Source organism: Medicago sativa, chromosome 7, assembly GCF_051527215.1.
Source record: "Medicago sativa cultivar Bolivia chromosome 7, Bolivia_mono, whole genome shotgun sequence".
Lineage (NCBI taxonomy): Eukaryota > Viridiplantae > Streptophyta > Magnoliopsida > Fabales > Fabaceae > Medicago > Medicago sativa.
In genome coordinates this window covers 93,472,401-93,492,139 of record NC_140755.1, presented here as the reverse complement: position 1 = coordinate 93,492,139, position 19,739 = coordinate 93,472,401, and the positions used below count along the sequence as shown (strand labels likewise).

Below are 19,739 nucleotides of genomic sequence, written 5' to 3'. Positions count from 1 at the left end.
TAAACGATAACTAAGATTCTCTTATCTCTTTTCCCCTTTATTCTAGTTTTCTTCAATTTCAGTCCAAAAGCTTTTAGATTTGCGGATGTGAACCAAAAGTGTCAATGTATGAAGGAAACTCAATTTGAATCAAATATTAAGGAAACTAGTGTCACTTAACTGTTTTAATTAACATGTTGGTGTGTCAAATTAAATTGAACCCAACATAAAAAATTGAAAGAAAAAAAAAATTCTAAATACCATCAGAATAAATGTGTGAAATCTCTCCTTTTAATAACATTCTTTTATTTCTTGCTTAAATGATTCAAGTCTAATCATGTTTCTTGCTTACAGGAAAGATAAAATAATGAAATCCCATTAAAAAAATATACTTATGAAAGAAAAAGAAAACTATTTGTGCTTAAAAGTGGCGTTGTAGAATACAAACACGTTTGTTGTACTTGTATGGCCTTTAAACTGGTTAACGAGGCAAATGCTTTGAAGCAAATGCTTTGAAAAGCGATAAAAAACAATCAATTCGACCACAGTGGGAGTCGAACCCACGACCTTTTGATCCGAAGTCAAACGCGCTAATCCACTGCGCTATGCGGTCCTTGATGTTCGAATGGTGTTTGTCTATCTGTATAACACTGGGATACTTTTGTGAAGATGTATAACACTGGGATACTTTTGTGAAGAATAACACTGCTATAATGTTCACCAGAATACTGTTTTTTCTTTTCTACTTTTATAGCGAATTTCTTTTACGGTGTTTATTCAAAATATTGATTTTAAAAATTATAACAAATTTTAAACGTAAAAGTAATTGTAAAGTATAATTATTGAAATAAAAATATAATCAAATGAAGTTTACACGCTTCTTCATAGTCATTCTAGTTGGATAATCCGGTAGTCGGTCCCATTTCAATACATTCATGATGATAAGACTTATATTACGGATATTATATGGCACACAAACAAAACTTAGAGTGTGAGCCCGGTAAATGAAAACAGGGAGAATGAGATTTTCTGTAAGTGTGTAACATTGTTATAGCTGCTAGTGGTTTGATTAAAATAACTTGTAGAGATCGTTTTAATGTATAAAATGGAGTAATAATTTGAACCTTTCAATCTCAGATCAACGAATGAAATCTATTTCAGCATGAAACTGCGATTAAAGTCTACAAAATTAAATCTAGATAAAAAAAAACGGTAATGAAAAAGGAAATACTAACACCATGGCCCCTAATATAGATTTAGGACAATGCATCCTTCTAATTGAAGCTCTTTTGATACAGTTTTCCATAAAAATATTTTCTTGTTCTCAATTTATACATGCGAAAACATTCCTTACACTTCATGCATTTTATATCTTCATATCCTAAACATTATTCCAGGGTGACATAAATTTTTTAACCTTTATAAATAAATATAAATCAATTTTCACATTTAATCCTTAATTTTTTTTTCTTCAATTTTTCGTCTCCACACATCTTTGATCTTTCATTACCAATTTTAATCTTCATTGTTAGTTATAGCGACACATATTTACTGAAAGTCCACATGGCAAACGTCACATGACTTTTCTTTCGAAACATGGTATTTTTTGAAATTTGAAAGATCACTACCAACAATATTAACTATCTCTTCGAGAACTCCACAATTGAGTTTGGACATAAATGTTTAAGACTTGAATTGAATATAATCATTCTAAATAAAACCAAAATAAAAATTCCTTGAAGGATTATTGAAATTATCTACTTCTACTTTAGCATCAAGCTCAAAAATGACTAAATCCACTCCCCATGCCGCTACACACTTGATGGCTTGCAAGAGGTCATCCGCTTCACTTTCTTTTACTACATCATAGGTGATTAAGCATCTCCAATGCTAGAACAATGTTGATGGTCTCAAGTTAATTTTTATGGGCCAATAATTGCCACATAGGATTCAAGAACACTCACTCATTTTCACTACAATACATTTAAGTTCTTAATTTGTTTTATATGGGGATTGGGGTCCACCATGAACTTCACGTATATTTTCTTTTCCTTTCCTCTTTTCTCTCTCCTTGTTGTTTGTTTTGTCTGACATAGCATTGCAAGAACGTGTTCCCCTGCGAGAACGGTTCTCCAACCTGTCTTCCAGGTCATTCTCCTCCAATGCCTGGAACAAAATTCTATGTTCTTGTGTTTTAAAACACAATATGTGAACCGCCGTTGTTGATGCTCTAACGTGTAGTTTTAGCTTTGGCAAATAATTTGTGGTGATCTTTGATGCACATATTTTTTTTTGAAACAGCAAATATTATTAACAGCCAGATCTTTGCTCAAGAAGAACAGTGATCGGTGAATCTGAAAATACAAACAAAAGGTGCCGCATATAGGCGGAACACCCGAAATTGAACACCCTAAAAACACCCATGAAAACAGACCCCTTCACAAAAGCAACCAATGTTACACCTATATCCAATACCATTCATCGTCACTACTCACCCCCCAAAGGAAAACACCCATGAAAATAACCACCCAGTCCTGAAACCAAAGCAGAGTCACAACCGAAAAGCACTAATTAGAAGGATCAAACAGCTGCCCGCACCTTTCCGCCTCCGATCCACCGAAAGAAACCATAAAAAGCCCAAAACCAAAAACTTGAGCCAAAGAGCTGACTCCCGATCTCGAATCAAAAGTGATTGGCCCGCCAGACTTTTAGCACCAAATCAGAAGGGCACCCCTCACCTCCGATACACCAGAGAAACAAAGGTGCAAAACAACAAACTGATCCAAAGGAAAAGGCTCAGGTCAAAGGGACTCGCTTCCTCCAAACACCATAAACACCTAAACAACCCCAAAAAACACATTCAAGAGCTAATGACGACGAAAGAGGACCCAAGTAACATAGACTACCTTCAAAAGAAATCACCCCCAACAAAACGCCCTCCTCCACAACTAAACAACACCAATCAACCCCTTAAAAAGCTCTTGTTCGCCATCCGTTTCTACCCCAAATCCGAATCCAAAACAACCCTGACCACCCATCCAAAACTTATCAAGACAACCCCACTATCTCCCACACAAAACCACCACCACCACCTCATCTGAAAACCCCACCACCACGCAACGCCGTAACCACCACACAAAACAGAATACAACACAGTGACCTCGGGGTGGGGGGTGTCACCAAAAGAGCAAAATCTAAAGCACCACAGCTAAATGGCACGAACAACCACAACCACCACGATCCTTACGACAACAAACGATTCGGAAGTTCGTTAAAGGAGGATTAATCGTGAATGAAAAGGATGCCACCACACCTGCAGCTGCCGGAAGCGGATCTCACATATTGGCTCCACACATCACACCCTCCACACCACACATCCGTCTCCACCACCAACCACCCCGTCTCCACCTACACTCCACCCGAAACCCACTAACGAAGAGCAACCGAAAAAATGTACCCCCACCGCACCACACATCCCTACCCTACCACCATGTCGCCACCCATCCCTACCCTACCACCATCACACATCACCACAACCACACCTCACCATCGCACACATCACCACCACCACCATAATACCACCTCCACCGCCGCAGTCTCACGCCCTCCACACGGATCGTAGACAGTTCCACCACCACAACCAAGAACCGCCCGTCCCCACACCACCAGAACAGCCTCCCATCACTGCCAGAACCACAAACATACAACAAAGTTGGAACTGCCGCAACGTAAACAAGCTGCAACAGATCCGACACCCAACATGGAGAAGCACTACGACCTCCCCAATCTGACCCACAACTGAAAACAAAGCTAAAACAGCATATCTGAAGCTCACAGTGGTGGAGAGACGCGAACCAGATGGTGTAGCGACGCAAACAGTAGCTAAACGAAGCTACAAGAGCTGCACGGAATGTTCAAAGCTGAGAGAAGAAAAACGTACTACTAGATGGTGTAGTGACGGTAGATCTGAAGCAGATCTTGGCAAGGAACAACAAGATCAGACCCAAAAAGAACCAAGACAAGGAGCAGCGAAAACAACGGACCAAACAGAGCACCACCAGGGAGGAGGACGGTGGTGCGGAGACGATGTCTCATCGCACCACCACCGCCGTACAGCTACATGGGGTCAGCCGGAATTTGGATAAAAAGGGGGAAGAAAGTTTGAGAACTAGAGAGAGGTCAGAGAGAAAGTTTTTAGAGAGAGAAAGTTTAGTTTAGTGTTTTGATGCACATATCAATGTCCACTTTGATATCGATAAAAATGCATCAGCATTACATTTTAATTTTCCAACGAAATTGATTTCCTCCACTTAGTTAAATCTTGGCTTAGAATGAGACTCGTACCTTGATGCTTTGTGAAACTTTGTCCACTACCATCGATGGAAAAACATAGCAACGCATTGATATATTGATGTAGCAACCTCATCAATGTCCATCTCCCAAAGTTACAGGTTACAACCTACAACTATTCCAAAGGCTACAAACGGTGGTGCACCACGTAATATGTTTTACAAGAGGCATTTCGTTTGCAATAGTGAAAAATAGATCAACAATACTATCAACAATCATAATATGAGGTTGTATCATCTTCCAAAGTCCCAAAATTCTACATGTTTCAATAGTCATCGGACATGTAACAAACAAATGCCAAATGTTTTCACCGTAATCCCCACACCTATCAAAATTATGAAAGCAAATTACCTTTCCTGTTGCAAGATTTATTTTATAATTGATTCAGAACACCTGAGTCAGGGTTATGAATCCGCCACAAACCACATGGGACTCTGCTAGACATATGCTAGTTAATAATGAGATCTAAAATTGATAATATGAAATATGTTGAGACCGAAAATTAAAAGCAATTTTTGTAGTGACTAAAAATGCAAATCTATATATCGTTAAAAGCAACAACACAAGTGAGATTATAAGTCATGTCACATCTTTACTCCAAATTTTAAAACATTAAGTTTATAAGTCCTCTCACTTATATGTTACTCAATCTCAACTCTTCCATCTCATGTGAGATTTTAACTCTCACATTTAACACATCATAACATCAACAACCATGATAATAAGGTTTTTTTTTTTTCTAACTTAACTCGACCGTAGCTAAGGTTATTGATGGTTAACTTGTTTTTGAAGTCAAGCATACACGCAAAATCATTGAATGTCATGGATGAATTAGTGTTGTCTAAGAAATCTTTCATTTGACCTAAGCAACTTATTCAAAAACAAATTTTCAAGTAACTTAATGGCCAAAAATTCATCTAAAAATAGGGTATTTGAAGTTCCAATCTGACCACTGTATATATTATGCAATATTTCTACGTTAAGCCCAAGGGGACAACAACTTATTCAATTCTATTAAACAAATAATCTTTTTAGTTGAACTTATAATTAAAAGTGATATTTTTTAGTTATTTTCAGGTAAGGTTATTTTTTGGAATAATGTGATGTGATAATAATAAAAAGAGAGAGTATGTATATATAAAGGGAGATATGAAATTGTGAGATATAGGAGGAAGGACCAAAGAAAGCAACGATATTTGTTTGGAGTTTTTCCGCCAATGGTGCAGATCAACAAAAACAGAGGAGGGATTGAAGGGTCGAGGAATGGGGCACCAAATCCCAATCCCAATCCCAATCCAATCCCCTCCGTAGCATTACTCCCCCTTCCCACGACGGCCATTCATGGATCACCCCGCCGGCCACGCTCCTCTTTCCGAACCCAACACCCCAACCACCCCTAGACCCACCCTATTCCTCTCCACTTCCGGCAAAGCCCTTCTTGTCTCCAACTCCAACAAATCCCTCGTCATTTCCAATTCTGGCAAACGCCTCGTCGAGACACCCAGCAAGAAAAAATATGTAAAACAGGTCACCGGTCGTCATAATGACACCGAGCTTCATCTTGCCGCGCAACGCGGTGATGCTGCCGCTGTTAGGAATATTCTGGCTGAGATTGATGATCAAATGATGGGAACGCTCAGTGGTGCTGAGTTTGATGCTGAAGTTGCGGATATAAGGTCTGCCATTGTTAATGAAGTTAATGACTTGGGTGAAACCGCACTTTTTACCGCAGCTGAGAAAGGTCGTTTTGATGTTGTTAAAGAACTTCTCCCTTATACCACCAAAGAAGGACTATCTTGTAAAAACCGCTCTGGTTTTGATCCATTGCATATTGCAGCAAATCAAGGTCACAAAGGTATAATATCAGACACATTTCTTCAATGAGTATTGTCATAGGCACTTGTTAGATATTTGTGATAGTTTATAGAAAAAAAATTGTGGCATGTCTATAAGCTGTTTTTAACTTATTTCCATAAGCTCTTTAGGATAGCTAATGAAAACAACTTATAACATATATGAAAACAATTGTTAGAGAAATAACTTGTACATAAGCACTTTTATTATTAGTGTTTATGCTAGAAACGTTTTTATCCAAACAGTCAGGTTATGATTTTGATATTGATTATTAGTTGTTCTTTGTAGACACTGTTATATATATTGTTGTGAATGGTGGCAGAGATTGTGCAGTTGCTGCTAGACCATGATCCAGAGCTAATCAAGACATTTGCACAGTCAAATGCAACTCCTCTTGTATCTGCGGCTACAAGAGGGCATACGGATATTGTTGAATTGTTACTATCTTATGATCCTAGTCAATTGGAGATAGCTAGATCCAATGGAAAGAATGCACTTCATTTATCTGCACGCCAGGGATATGTTGATATTGTCAATATATTGTTAGGGAAGGACCCGCAGCTTGCTCGAAGGACTGATAAGAAAGGACAAACGCCGCTTCATATGGCGGTCAAAGGGGTTAACTGTGAAGTGGTGAAGTTGCTTCTTGCTGCTGATGGTGCAAGTGTCATGCTTCCTGACAAGTTTGGCAATACTGCATTGCATGTAGCCACCAGGAAGAAGAGGGTAGAGGTAATATCTTAGCTGCTCAATTTTAAACATTGATATGATACATAAAGTAGTGTAACTGCAAAACCATGTGGAGTTCGCTAGTTATATATGTCATATAGTTTTTACATCTACAACGATGCCTTTATTTTGAGTAATATAACAAACATGTCTGATTTTAACTTGAAGAGTGAACTAGTTATGACACACAAGAGTTGATGCAGATAGTGAATGAGTTGTTGCTTCTTCCCGACACCAATGCGAATGCCCTCACAAGAGACCACAAAACACCTCTTGACCTTGCGGAAGCACTTCCAATATCAGAAGAGATTTTGGAGATCAAGGACTCACTTATTCGTTATGGTGCAGTTAAAGCCAATGATCTCAACCAGCCAAGGGACGAGCTGAGGAAAACCATGACTCAGATTAAGAAAGATGTTTCTTTTCAGCTTGAACAAACTCGAAAAACAAACAAGAATGTGAATGGGATTGCCAAGGAGCTGCGCAAGTTGCACAGAGCAGGAATCAACAATGCTACCAACTCTGTAACTGTGGTTTCTGTGCTATTTGCAACGGTTGCATTTGCAGCACTTTTCACAGTCCCTGGTGGGGATCATGATAATGGGATGGCTGTGATGGTTCACACTGCATCTTTCAAGACCTTTTTCATCTCTAATGCTATTGCACTTTTCACTTCATTGGCTGTGGTGGTGGTTCAAATAACTGTTGTTAGAGGGGAGATAAAGTCTGAGAGAAGGGTTACAGAGGTGATCAATAAGATGATGTGGTTAGCGTCTGTGTGCACCTCAGTTTCATTTGTTGCAGCATCTTATATAGTAGTTGGTCGACGCAGCCTGTGGGCTGCAATCCTTGTTACTGTTGTAGGGGGGATTGTAATGGGTGGTGTTCTTGGAACAATGACATACTATGTTATCAAATCCAAACGTCACCGAAGAGTGAGGAAGAAAGAGAAGATCTCAAGGAATGGAACACATTCATGGCGTAATTCTGATTCGGAATCAGAAGTAAATCCAATTTATGCTATTTAATAGTCACTTTGCACTTACAATGTAAGTTTGATGCTTTTGTTCGATGCTTTTTTATTTGACGAACGTTGAAAAGGACCTGTAAGGTTTCTTTTGTTTATAGAGAAAAAAAAGATGGCTTTTATGGAAGTAAATGGCTTCTTGGTATTGTTTAAAAGCGAAAGAACTAAGGGAGCCAAATCGGCCAGTTACATCTTCTTAAAAGGTTGGTTTTCCATCAAGACATTAGTTGTCATGTTTATCATTTATGTTGTGAACTTGATATTTTGTGCTTGTTTCTTCAGATGTAGTCAAAGGCGGAGGAAAGCACCATAACCGGACAAGAACTAGCTCCTTTCGGTTGAGATGAAACTTGTAGTGAGGTCCACATCCCTGATCTCCTAGCTACTCCTTTCTTGTTTAGGCGAGGAACTCGCCTTTAACGCCTTCTGAAACTTACACTATGTCAAATTATTGATTGCTGATAAATAGTCCTAAGGACAACCATCAAACGTTCTAATTATTTATAACTATGATGAAAGATGATAAAATATTCAAATTGCTATAAAATAAATAGTTATGGGGTAGCTTATAGTTTTGTAAGCAGACATAATTTGAGAATGTCAGCAGCAAGGCTCAAAGCCACTTCCTAGGAATAAAGGGATACTGGTTGATTCAAATGAGACACAATGAAAAAGAACCAATTATATATAATGAAAGTTGAATCATATGATAATTGTATGGATGCACCACTGGATGCAAAGCTTACATGACTAAACTAGGCTTGTGAATAGTGTATTTTATATATACGGCTGTATACAACCCCAAATAAGAAGCAATCATCTATGCCTATTTCCTCATCACAGAATTAACATCTATAGTAACATTGGTGCATTTAGCATGGGACACTTGAAGAACGATTCCATATTCACACACACACAAAAGGAACGAGAATATATATAATGCAAGTACCTATTTATTTTGGACTCTTGATGGAATGGATAAAAGCATCTATCTACCACGCGAGATGTGAAAGCGTTTTTTTTTTTTTTATATATCAAGTAGCATAATGGCTGGAGCTCACACATTTTAAATGTGAAGAAATCAGGTGTTTCTTTCACACAAAAAAAAAAAAGAAATCAGGTGTCTGAGGTTCGAACTCTGGTCCCTCCATATATTATGCAATGTTTCTACCAACTGAACTAAGATCACGGGAACAAGCGTTTTTATTTTTATCCATAAGATATATAAAAAAAAAAAAAAAGACAATTGTGAAATATCATGAATCAAAGAATAAATGTGTTAATTTATGGACCAAACATACTCGGCTTCTCTTTAATTTCCACTTACACCGTGATTATTTATTATTTTTTAGGAGAAAATGCGCATTTTCTTAGAAATCAAAGTGTCAATACATGTGGTACATCCATATAAGGTGAAAGCAATATGATAATCTGGCTACTAGCGTTAAAGTTTGAGCGGACTCATTTGCTTGTTGTTTACTAAACTCAACATAATAGTTTTGTAAATGTAAATACAATAAATTTTACATTCTTTGAAAATGCTTCCCAAATTTGTTTTCAAAGAAAGAATGCTCCTAAATTCCGCGATGCCATGACGACCTCTATGAAAGTAGTCCACCACCTTTGGATCATGATCAAAATTAACATTTTGCAGCTGTAAATCATGAACCAAAGTAATAGCATAGTTAAGACTAAGAGCCTCTCCCACGTCAATTGAGCAAAGGGGAGTGAACTCAACCTCCAAATACAAATATATGAGCTATAGATTTATCAAGAGTATAAACTCAACCTCCGACATTGTAGCATACCATCTCCTATATCATAGGGATGAACTCTCAAAGATAAAATGGACAGTGTCTCATCAAATTGACAAATAACTCATTCTTACCCATATGTAAAGTCCTTGTGCATTTTCACAATCTATATTGGGTTATCATCATCTTAATTTTTGTAGTTTTCTTCTCATTCATCCATCAAAGAGGGGTGAATTAGGGTCAATTTTTGACCCAAAATCACCCCTCTAACTCGTTTTCCTCTTTCCCTTTTATTGAAATAAGTGATTTTCACATCTATTTTGTTTTTTATTTTGTGATTTTGTCGTCTTCGTGCGACGTTAGTTTGTTCGTCGTCTTTGTACGACCTTGTTTGTCTTTTTTTGTTTCTCTCAGGTATTTGATCGGTTCAGATTGTTAGATCAGCTTTGATCCAGTGCAGATCCAATTAATGATTTTGGCGTCATCCACGTTGTAAATCCGGAGACATGATTATTCCGGTGATTTGAATATAGTCATACTTGTAGGCATTTGTACTTTGCCGTTTTATGCTATTAACATGGATACTGTGAGTCTGTTCACAGATTCATCCTTTTTGTTTTTAGCGAATTTGCACTATATCATGTACTCTATCAATTTGAATGAATGAATATCATTTGTTTTTGTCAAAAAAAAAAATCATCTTAATTTTTGTATTGGACATAATTCATCCCCATTGATGTGTAAATATTTTTCACAAATAATACATTGACTAAGTCGTCTTTTAATCGGTTTATATTGCAAAATCAATATTTATGATATATTGTCATAGGTTTAAGTATATAAATTCTAAGCAACAACATCGCAAGGAAGGGAAAATTAAATCTTCAATCCCCTAAAATTAAGTCTAAAATCCCCTAAAAAAGTTTAAATTAAACAATTAAAAATTCCTACAAATACCATATCGTGTCTTCCTCTCCCTATCACCGCCAACCACCTCCCGTTATCACCGTCTCGCCGCTTTGTCACGGACCAATCCACCGCCGCTGTTACTGTTATGGGTCAAGGTATCCTAAAATAGACCTAATAAATGTCGTATGCTAATCCTTATGTATGAATGCTAATGTTACATTAACATTTTTCTAAGTTTTGATAGTAAATTTTTGTTTCTATATATAGCTGCTGCTATCATGGGTCATATTACATATGAAGCAACTGGTGAGGACAATAACAATGATATTGTTACATCAGAGCAGGGTGGTGTTGTTGTTGCAACTGAAGCAACAGTGGAGTTGAAACTTCTTATCGACAAAGAGACCAACAACGTGATATTTGCCGAGGCTGGAAAAGATTTTGTTGACATTCTCTTTAGCTTCTTAACCCTACCTTTAGTGATATCAGTGGGACATATAACACACAAACTCACAAAGTATTAAGAGAAACAAAGAAGAGGAATTCTTTTAACACACTAATTTTATTCATGAAAACTTGATATGTCACAATGGTACAAGCATGGCCTTTTATAGGCAAAATACTAAGACTATTCTTAATGACTAAGCATACTTAGCTTCCAAGTAATTATACAAACATAAGACACCTAGTATCCATGTGTTGCTCTTTTATGCAACTCTTAATTGTTAAGTAAACTTAATGGACAAGTAAGTTACTAATAGCTAAGTATTAGTGTTCAATTCTAACTTTGCAACTTAAGTGTCAATCTTATCTCATAAGCCACATCATGCTTCTCAAGTCTTCTAGAGTTTGCTTGATTTAATTTCTAACATTGCCTCCCTTAAATCAAGCTTCCAAATTTGTCATTCCAAGCATTTTCTTCAATTTGTAAAATAACTCAATCTTCAACGATTTTGTAATAATATATGCAATCTGCTCTTCAGTGGGACAGTACTCGATCACCACTTCTTTCTCATCAATTAGTTCTCGTATCTTGTGAAACCCGATATTAATACCTGGTTTTTGTTTGTAGCCTTTAGCCACCAACCTCGCTTTATAGCGATCAATTTCACCACTGGGTTTGTACTTTGTCTTGTACACCCACTTCACTCCTATTGACTTCTTGTTTGCTGGTAATTCAGTCAGCTCCCATGTTTTATTCTTCTCAATTGCATTGATTTCTTTATCCATAGCTTTTTTCAAATTTTCATCACCAGCAGCTTCTTCAAAAGTAACCGGCTCACAATCCGCAAATAAGGCAAAGTTGATAATCTCTTCATCGGATGGATCATTATCGGTACCCAAGACACAATCTTGCAGTCGAGCTGGTACTCTTCGATTTCTTTGTGCTCTGTTTGATGTTTCTGGCTCATCAGGTTCGTCTGGTTCATCAGGTGTTGAATCTATATTCTCAGCCTCCTCTTCATAATCATTTGGAGTTACTATCAGCTCCTTCTCCTTTTGTGACTTTGATGACCAATTCCACATTCCTCCTTCATCAAACGTCACATCTCTGCTGATGATCACCTTCTTTGTTTCCGGATTGTAAAGCTTGTAGGCCTTTGAATTTGAACTGTATCCAATAAAGATACATTTCTCGCCTTTATCATCTAACTTCTTTCTAATTTGATCTGGTACATGAACATATGCAATACATCCAAAAACTCGAAGGTGTCTAATTGAGGGCCTCCTTCCACTCCATGCTTCTTCGGGAGTCTTCTCTTGAACACTTTTTGTTGGACACCTGTTCAAAATATAAACTGCAGTAGCAACTGCTTCTGCCCAAAATTCCTTTGGCATTTGTTTGGCTTTCAACATGCATCTCACCATATCCATGATTGTTCTGTTCTTTCTTTCAGCTACTCCATTTTGTTGAGGAGTGTATCTGGTGGTTAACTGATGTTGGATTCCATGTTGCTCAAAGAAATTTGTGCCGACGAGGTATTCTTGGCCTCTGTCTGTTCTGAGTGCTTTGATTGAACAACCACTTTGTTTTTCTACGAACGCTTTGAATGTCTTGAAGGCATCAATAGCTTCTGATTTCTGCTTTAGAAAATACACCCAAGCCTTTCTGCTAAAATCATCAATGAAAGTAATAAAATATTTGCATCCACCAGGTGTTGGTATTTCAACCGAGCACAAATCTGAGTGAACGATCTCCAGGAGTTTCTTTGCTCTCCAAGACTTTCCGGTTGGAAATGATTCTCTATGCTTCTTTCCAATTTGACATGTCTCGCATACACCACTTGGAATGTTCACAACAGGCAAACCAGAAACATATTCTTTTCGTGACAGATAATTCAAGCCAGAAAAATGAAAGTGACCAAATCTCATGTGCCACAACCAATCATCATTTGGAATTATTGAACTCAAGCAAGGAAATTGATCATGTTGAATTTTCAGAGGGAATAGGCGGTTAGATGACATTTTTACCTTTGTGATGAATCTTCCATTTCTATCGATCAAAGTGCAATAGCCTTTGTGAATCTGCATGTTGTAACCTTTCTCTGACAGTTGTCCCATGCTCAAGAGATTGTGATGAAGACCAGGAGCATAGAAAACGTCGCCAATAAAATTTTGCGATCCATCTTTCAATCTGATAGCAATTTGGCCTTTCCCCTCAATTGGAATATTTGAATTATTTCCAAACTTCACGGTAGATTTTACCGTTTCGTTCAAAGAAGAAAATAATTCCTTTTTCCCACACATATGATTACTACACCCAGTGTCTAAATACCAAATATTTTCTTCTTCTGAAAGTGTATTACTTGCTAAAAATAAACTGTGTTGATTTTGAGAAGACTCACCAGAGTGTTGATATAAATTCTCTGCCATGTTTGCCTGATGTTTGTATCTGCAATCAGCTGCTTTGTGCCCGTACTTTCCACAATGAAAGCAATCATAATTTGTCCTCTCTTGGTTGTAATAACCTTTTCCTCTGCCACGATTGTTGGAACCAAAGTTGTTTCTGCCTCTTTCTTGATGTGATTGATTGAAATTGTTGTAGTTGTTGTTTCTCCATTGGTTGAAGTTGCCACGTCCTCTTCCTCTAAAGGTTCCTCGACCTCTACCTCTGAAATTTCCTCTTCCTCCATTGTTGAAATTATCACGTGCTCTGGCTTCACCCATCTGACTGGATTCAGCAACGTTATTGAGGTTCACCTGGCTTTTCAAGGCTTCCTCCTTCACTTTTTCAGTCTTCTCTAATATTCGGTTGACGTGGCTTTCAATACTTCCCTGCAACTCTGCTACCGACAAGGTATCGGTATCGTGGGATTCTAATATCGTAGTCACCACATGATCAAACTTCATCGGCATGGTGCGTAGAATTTTCTCCACCACCTTGCTATCCGGAATATCTTCTCCATACACTCTCATCTTGTTGACAAGATTAATAACACGAGTAAAATATTGTTCCACTGTTTCAGAACTGGACATTTCGTACCTTTCATATTCTCTACGCAGAGACTGCAGCTTCGATTTCTGAGCTTTCTCAACTCCTTTGTGTGACAGCTTCAATATGTCCCACGCCTCTTTTGAAGTCTTCGCATTTGCTATTTTGCCGAAAATTGAGTAATCTATTCCTTGAAGAATTTGAGATAGTGCCAGCTGGTCCCTTCTACGAGCAAGTTCATCAGCTCCTTGTTGCAAACCAGACTCCACATAGCTCCAGATGTTGTGAGCTTTAAGATGTGTTGTCATCATAAATTCCCAATAATTGAAATCTAATTCAGAATTCAATTTGGGACCGGACCAAACGATATTGAAATTGTTTGCCATATCTTTTTCAAAATATGCTCACAATAACTTTGACACAATGAGAACTCTTTTGTTCCTCACACACTCGGACTATTTTTGACACTGACTTTGACACGGTGAGAACTATTTTGTTCCTCACACACTCAAACTATTTTTGACGCTGACACTTTGCAGGACCTAACCTGCTCTGATACCAATTTGATATCAGTGGGACATATAACACACAAACTCACAAAGTATTAAGAGAAACAAAGAAGAGGAATTCTTTTAACACACTAATTTTATTCATGAAAACTTGATATGTCACAATGGTACAAGCATGGCCTTTTATAGGCAAAATACTAAGACTATTCTTAATGACTAAGCATACTTAGCTTCCAAGTAATTATACAAACATAAGACACCTAGTATCCATGTGTTGCTCTTTTATGCAACTCTTAATTGTTAAGTAAACTTAATGGACAAGTAAGTTACTAATAGCTAAGTATTAGTGTTCAATTCTAACTTTGCAACTTAAGTGTCAATCTTATCTCATAAGCCACATCATGCTTCTCAAGTCTTCTAGAGTTTGCTTGATTTAATTTCTAACATTTAGGAACAATTGCAAGATTGATAGAGAGTGATTGTGATATTGGGCCAATTCAACTTGGTTGTCTGAATACACTCTATGCAAGTGTCAAAGCTCTCGACGTAGGGTCTCTAACAACCAACACGATCAAACAAATGATAATTCCATCAAAAGAGGAGACTCGAAGTTATCATGACGATCTTAAGCTTTATATCCATGACAATGAGCCCTACAAGTACTTTCTTTGTTCAAAACTTGAAAAAGAATCATGCTCTTGTTTTTTGAGTGTTTCTGCAAATCATAGTTGCTACACATGTCGAAATCCTATGAATTTTCCAGTTGCTGCGAAACATCTAGGCAAAGAATCTGTTCGAGAGGGTAACACTTTTATCATTACTGCTGATCTGGCTGTTTATCCGCTCACCACAGAATATTTAACTTACTTGACTTCATTTGTGAGAGAGACTATCAACGTCAATGCCGAAAAGGTTTCGTATTTATAGTTTTATTTTGTAGATAGTTGCTTATTGTATGTGTTTGTTTAAAACTGTACTTCAATTGAATAACCAAATAAGGTTAGAAAACCATCATCATATACGGGTATAGTTTATTACTCACCTCAATTGCTACCAGAGATTCACTCCGTGGACTCAGGCAGGCTATAGTGGGACTACTCAACGTCATTATCATCGTTATAGAGTTGTTCTCTTGTAGTAATTCACCCTTTCATCACTATATTTTCACTATGTCCTTACTTGGACACAAAAAAAAAAATATTTTTAAGTAACTTAATGTAGAACTCAGGGCATGTTGAAAGATCTTAGTTTTGAGTTCAAAGGAAGATCTATAGCTGGAGAACCCACCAAAATCTATAAGGATATGCATGTTTAAACTTATCACTTTTTTCTTTGCCTGTAGTAGGAATTATAGATTTATACCAAACAAGAATATTTTGTAAAAGATCATAATATATTATCATCAGAACGTCGGGGGAAACATGAAATTAATCATGTTATAGTTGGAAGGGTCATTATGAAGGTGGGTTAATTGGAAATACACAAATGATCTTGGTTGTGTTGTCCTCTTGTCTAATTTAAATTGGAGTTCCTCATATAATTCCATATAGAAAACTGTTGTTGCTATTAGCTATTTCAAAAATTTGTTGCTGCTATTCGCTGACAGTTGGTGCTGTTGTTGGTTGCAATAGAAAAATGTTGTTATTGTTTGTTGTTTTATGATTTGATGTTGCTGCTGGCCGTGAAGAATTAGGAGATCACATACATTGATTAAGTGATGATTGCATGCTAACATAGATTGATAGAATATTGTTTGAATGTTAATATGCATAATTTCTATTCTATTAGTAAGTCCGTGGTAAGTGTTAACCATACAGACACCATTTTTTTAATTTCCTCATCATCAATTCATATTGATTAGTGTGTTGTACAGGTACTAGAACTTCTAAAGCATGCTTTGGTTTCCCAAACATCCCTCACTCTCACTGATTGGATTTTAGGAATCAAACCAACCCTCGAAAGGTCACAGTTCTTCCCTTGTGATGTTAAAAACAATAGTGACATCAAATTTAGTGTGACACTAGTCTTAAAAAAATCTGTAAACAAAATTCTGTATGCTCTAGTGAGTAAAAAATTTGCTGATTTTTTACTCAGCCTTCTCTCATTTCCTTTGGGAGCTGTTATTCATTTATTAGAAGGGAAATGTTGTGTAGGAAGTATGGATTTGATATACAATAGCATACTTAAGTTGGATGACAAATATATGAAATCAATGGATTCAAAAAAGAGGCTCATTAATCCACGCATGGGCTGTCAATTTAACTTAAGCAACCAGATTTCGGAAATTGAAGAAAAGATGTCGTATTATTGTTATTATCAAGGTAATACCTTCAAAGAAAGTATCAACCATGGAGAATTTTACATAACTGATGTATTCAAGATTCATGAGAAAAAGGTTAGAAAATTGAGCTTAATCGATTATCCCATACCATCTAAAGGAAATCCTCATGGTTATGTGAAGGACCATAAAATCTTTTTGGTTACAGATGAGTTGGTCTTTAAACCATCTTGCCCAATTTCAGATTTCGAGTTTTTGAAGTCTCTAGAGATTCCTCTAAATGACGTGAAGAACAAGGTCGTCACTTTTGGGCTAAAAGAGGTAAGAAAATCAAACCTCTTTCACCAATGCATTGTTTTGTGTTTGCTATAATAATTGAATGCATCATTATCTATTTCTTATGGTTTTGTTGGTGCAGTGTTTGAACATATTGAAGGCCGCTTTGACTTCAGATTCTGCACTAACAAATGGTTTGCTATGCTACATTGACCCTATGTTACAAATAGTCTAGGATATTTTTGTTTCTCCAAAGGTTGTAATGGACAACATGACTAGATTTAGTCGTAGGAAGAAAAACACAGTGAAGAAATTAATTTTCCTTCTTTGATGTTAAGCATATCTATTGCTAATTGTGTTTTGATAATAGGTCTTTGCATCCCATTTTTTTTGTCATCTATTTATTTTGAAATGAAATTATAGAGCGAGTCAAAGAGAGACAGTGAATCAAAAGTTTACTCCATCTTATTCTTTATTTTTCTGATTTTTAGGATGTCATAACTTGACAATTACTTGTAAAGAGTCACGGCTGAGTGTTCTTTTTACCATCGTCATGTATATCTTTTGATTTTGTATGTTTTTTCATGGAAGTTTGAGTATGAAAAATGTTCATGCTGAACATATTTTGGAACAGTCCTATGTTTCTTCAAGTTTTTTTTAGACTATTTGATAATAATTCTTGATCAAATAAAGTTGTGGTGATGATTCATTAGTTGATTAACCACTTGTTATCTTTTCGGGATAGTCATGATTTTTGCGAGGAGCTGTCAAATATATGGAATCTAAAATGTCAAAATTTAAGTATTTTTATTAGTATGATGATTATATGTATTTGTTTACTCTGATTATGTGTTACCTTGTTAAGCCTATATATGACAATTTTTAAGGTCATGGCGGAACCTCTTGTGAGGATGGTAGAGCTGTCAAAATGGGCCGGCCCGAATAAAATGTAGGGTCTGGGCCGAATAATTGCAGCCCGAATTTTTCCAGGGCTTTTTAGCCCGGCCCGAAAAAGTCCGTGGCCCGTTAGGGCTGGCCCGTTCGGGCTCCGGGTGGCCCGCCAGCCCGCCAAAAAATACAATTTTTTTTTTTGTATCTTGTTGTATCTTGTTTCCATTTATAGCTCCACTCCAGAAGTGGTCCTCAAGTGATAATGAGTTTGAGCATATATGCTTTTTAATATGAATTTTAAAATTTGTATACATAATTCTTGATTTTTCTTTAAACTCTTGTCCAAAATTGTATACATACATAATCAGAAATGTCAGTATGAAAGTAATAAACTGTAAGTTGAAAATGCAATGCTCAACACAGCTTATATTTTGTTTTTAGCAGAGCAGCATGTACGTAAGCTAAAAAAATAGTGCATATGCCCTTCAAATTTGATCAACTTTTGGTCAATTTTATCAGTTGGATATGTGTAAGTACAGATGTCACATGACTTGAAGGTTTTTCTAAACAGCAAAAACAAATTTAAATAAAAATAAAAAACAGAAAACAAACTAACAAGTGTAAGCTCACTTTCACATAAATACCATATGTATGCAGAAATAATTCTATCAAACTTAGAAATCCAATTGTTAGAAAATTCATCTAGATCAATACCACCTTCTTTAATTGCCTGGTAACAAGATGAAAACTTTATTAATCCATGAAATATAACAAGAATGAAAAAAATAAATAAGTTTCTTCAAAAAAAAGAATGAAAAAATAAAAATAAAAACTAGATACGTGTGGGCCGGGCTGGCCCGGGAGCCCGTGTAGAGCCGGGCTCGGGCTCAATTATTCCAGCCCATATTTAAACCGGGCTTTTTAGCCCGGCCCTAAAAAGCCCGTTGTCCGATCGGGCCGGGCCTAAACAGGCCGAGCCGCCCGTTTTGACAGCTCTAGAGGATGGTGTAGCTTTGGCTGCACTAAAAAAAGAGTAATGATATTTTGACATCCATTTGATGACAACTTTGTTGACAACCTTGTTTTTCTCACTTTTTATTGGTCAAAAACAATGGAGAGAGAAAAAGGAAGAGAGAGGATAACAACATCATGTGAGTATGAGAGAGAAAGTTGTCCAAAAGTTGTCAAAAAGTGGTTGTCAAAATATCATTTCTCCTAAAAAAAATTATTTATCTTGAATGATTTGTGTACATTTTATTTTGAGAAATGATATTTGTGACAACTTTTTGACAACTTTCTCTATCATACTCACATTATACATTTATTCTCTCTCTCTTCCTTTTTCTCTCTCCATTGTTTTTGACCAATAAAAAGAGAGAAAAATGAAGTTGTTAAAAAAGTTGTCACAAATGGATGTTCAAATATCAGTACTCTTTTATTTTAGGCTAAACTACAGTTTTGGCCCCCTAAGTTTGCTAATGTTGCGATTTTGGCCCCCTAATAAAAAAAATGATTATTTTGCCCCCTAATATTTAGCCCCTTTGCAATTGTGATCCTTTGGGTCAATTTTGACTTTTTCAACGCTTATATGTCGCTTCGTTAGATGACTTGGCACGCCATGTGTGTAAATAAGCATTTTCTTTTAAAAATTAAAGGCCATGCATGTAAAAACATGAATAAAAAAAATAAAAAAAGAAAATTGAAAAGGACAAAAAAAGAATAGGTTGGAACGTGATGAAGGGAATCAATC

General features: G+C 36.6%; 2 protein-coding genes and 1 non-coding gene across 4 annotated transcripts; 2 read left to right on the top strand and 1 right to left on the bottom strand.

Moving 5' to 3' along the window:
- Positions 1 to 518: 518 nt before the first annotated feature.
- TRNAR-UCG (transfer RNA arginine (anticodon UCG)) lies at positions 519 to 592 on the bottom strand. The gene has a single exon. It is a non-coding gene; the product is annotated as a tRNA-Arg (tRNA).
- A 4,901-nt stretch (positions 593 to 5,493) lies between these two features.
- Positions 5,494 to 8,665, top strand: LOC146910435 (ankyrin repeat-containing protein ITN1-like). 2 transcript variants are annotated; one of them, XM_085727921.1, is made up of 5 exons: positions 5,494 to 6,184; positions 6,506 to 6,915; positions 7,116 to 7,961; positions 8,041 to 8,142; positions 8,222 to 8,665. In XM_085727921.1, the coding sequence occupies exons 1-3, from the start codon at positions 5,671 to 5,673 to the stop codon at positions 7,938 to 7,940; spliced, it is 1,749 nt and encodes a 582-aa protein (XP_085584047.1). In that variant the 5' UTR covers positions 5,494 to 5,670; the 3' UTR covers positions 7,941 to 7,961; positions 8,041 to 8,142; positions 8,222 to 8,665. The 2 variants fall into 2 exon arrangements, with proteins under 2 accessions (XP_085584047.1, XP_085584045.1); XM_085727919.1 differs by having other exon boundaries at positions 7,116 to 8,142.
- Positions 8,666 to 14,993: 6,328 nt separating this feature from the next.
- LOC146910434 (uncharacterized) lies at positions 14,994 to 17,673 on the top strand. Its single transcript, XM_085727918.1, has 3 exons — positions 14,994 to 15,456; positions 16,418 to 17,143; positions 17,241 to 17,673. Exons 1-3 carry the CDS (start codon positions 15,124 to 15,126, stop codon positions 17,331 to 17,333), a joined length of 1,152 nt encoding a protein of 383 aa, XP_085584044.1. The 5' UTR covers positions 14,994 to 15,123; the 3' UTR covers positions 17,334 to 17,673.
- The last annotated feature ends 2,066 nt before the right edge of the window (positions 17,674 to 19,739 follow it).

Bases quoted from the DNA above. Each gene is read 5' to 3' on its own strand.
- LOC146910435 (XM_085727921.1), top strand. From the start codon at position 5,671: ATGGATCACCCCGCCGGCCACGCTCCTCTTTCCGAACCCAACACCCCA. The intron at 6,185-6,505 runs GTATAATATCAG...GAATGGTGGCAG, and splicing joins AGCAAATCAAGGTCACAAAG to AGATTGTGCAGTTGCTGCTA. The intron at 6,916-7,115 runs GTAATATCTTAG...GAGTTGATGCAG, and splicing joins CCAGGAAGAAGAGGGTAGAG to ATAGTGAATGAGTTGTTGCT.
- LOC146910434 (XM_085727918.1), top strand. From the start codon at position 15,124: ATGATAATTCCATCAAAAGAGGAGACTCGAAGTTATCATGACGATCTT. The intron at 15,457-16,417 runs GTTTCGTATTTA...TGTGTTGTACAG, and splicing joins TCAACGTCAATGCCGAAAAG to GTACTAGAACTTCTAAAGCA. The intron at 17,144-17,240 runs GTAAGAAAATCA...TTGTTGGTGCAG, and splicing joins TCACTTTTGGGCTAAAAGAG to TGTTTGAACATATTGAAGGC.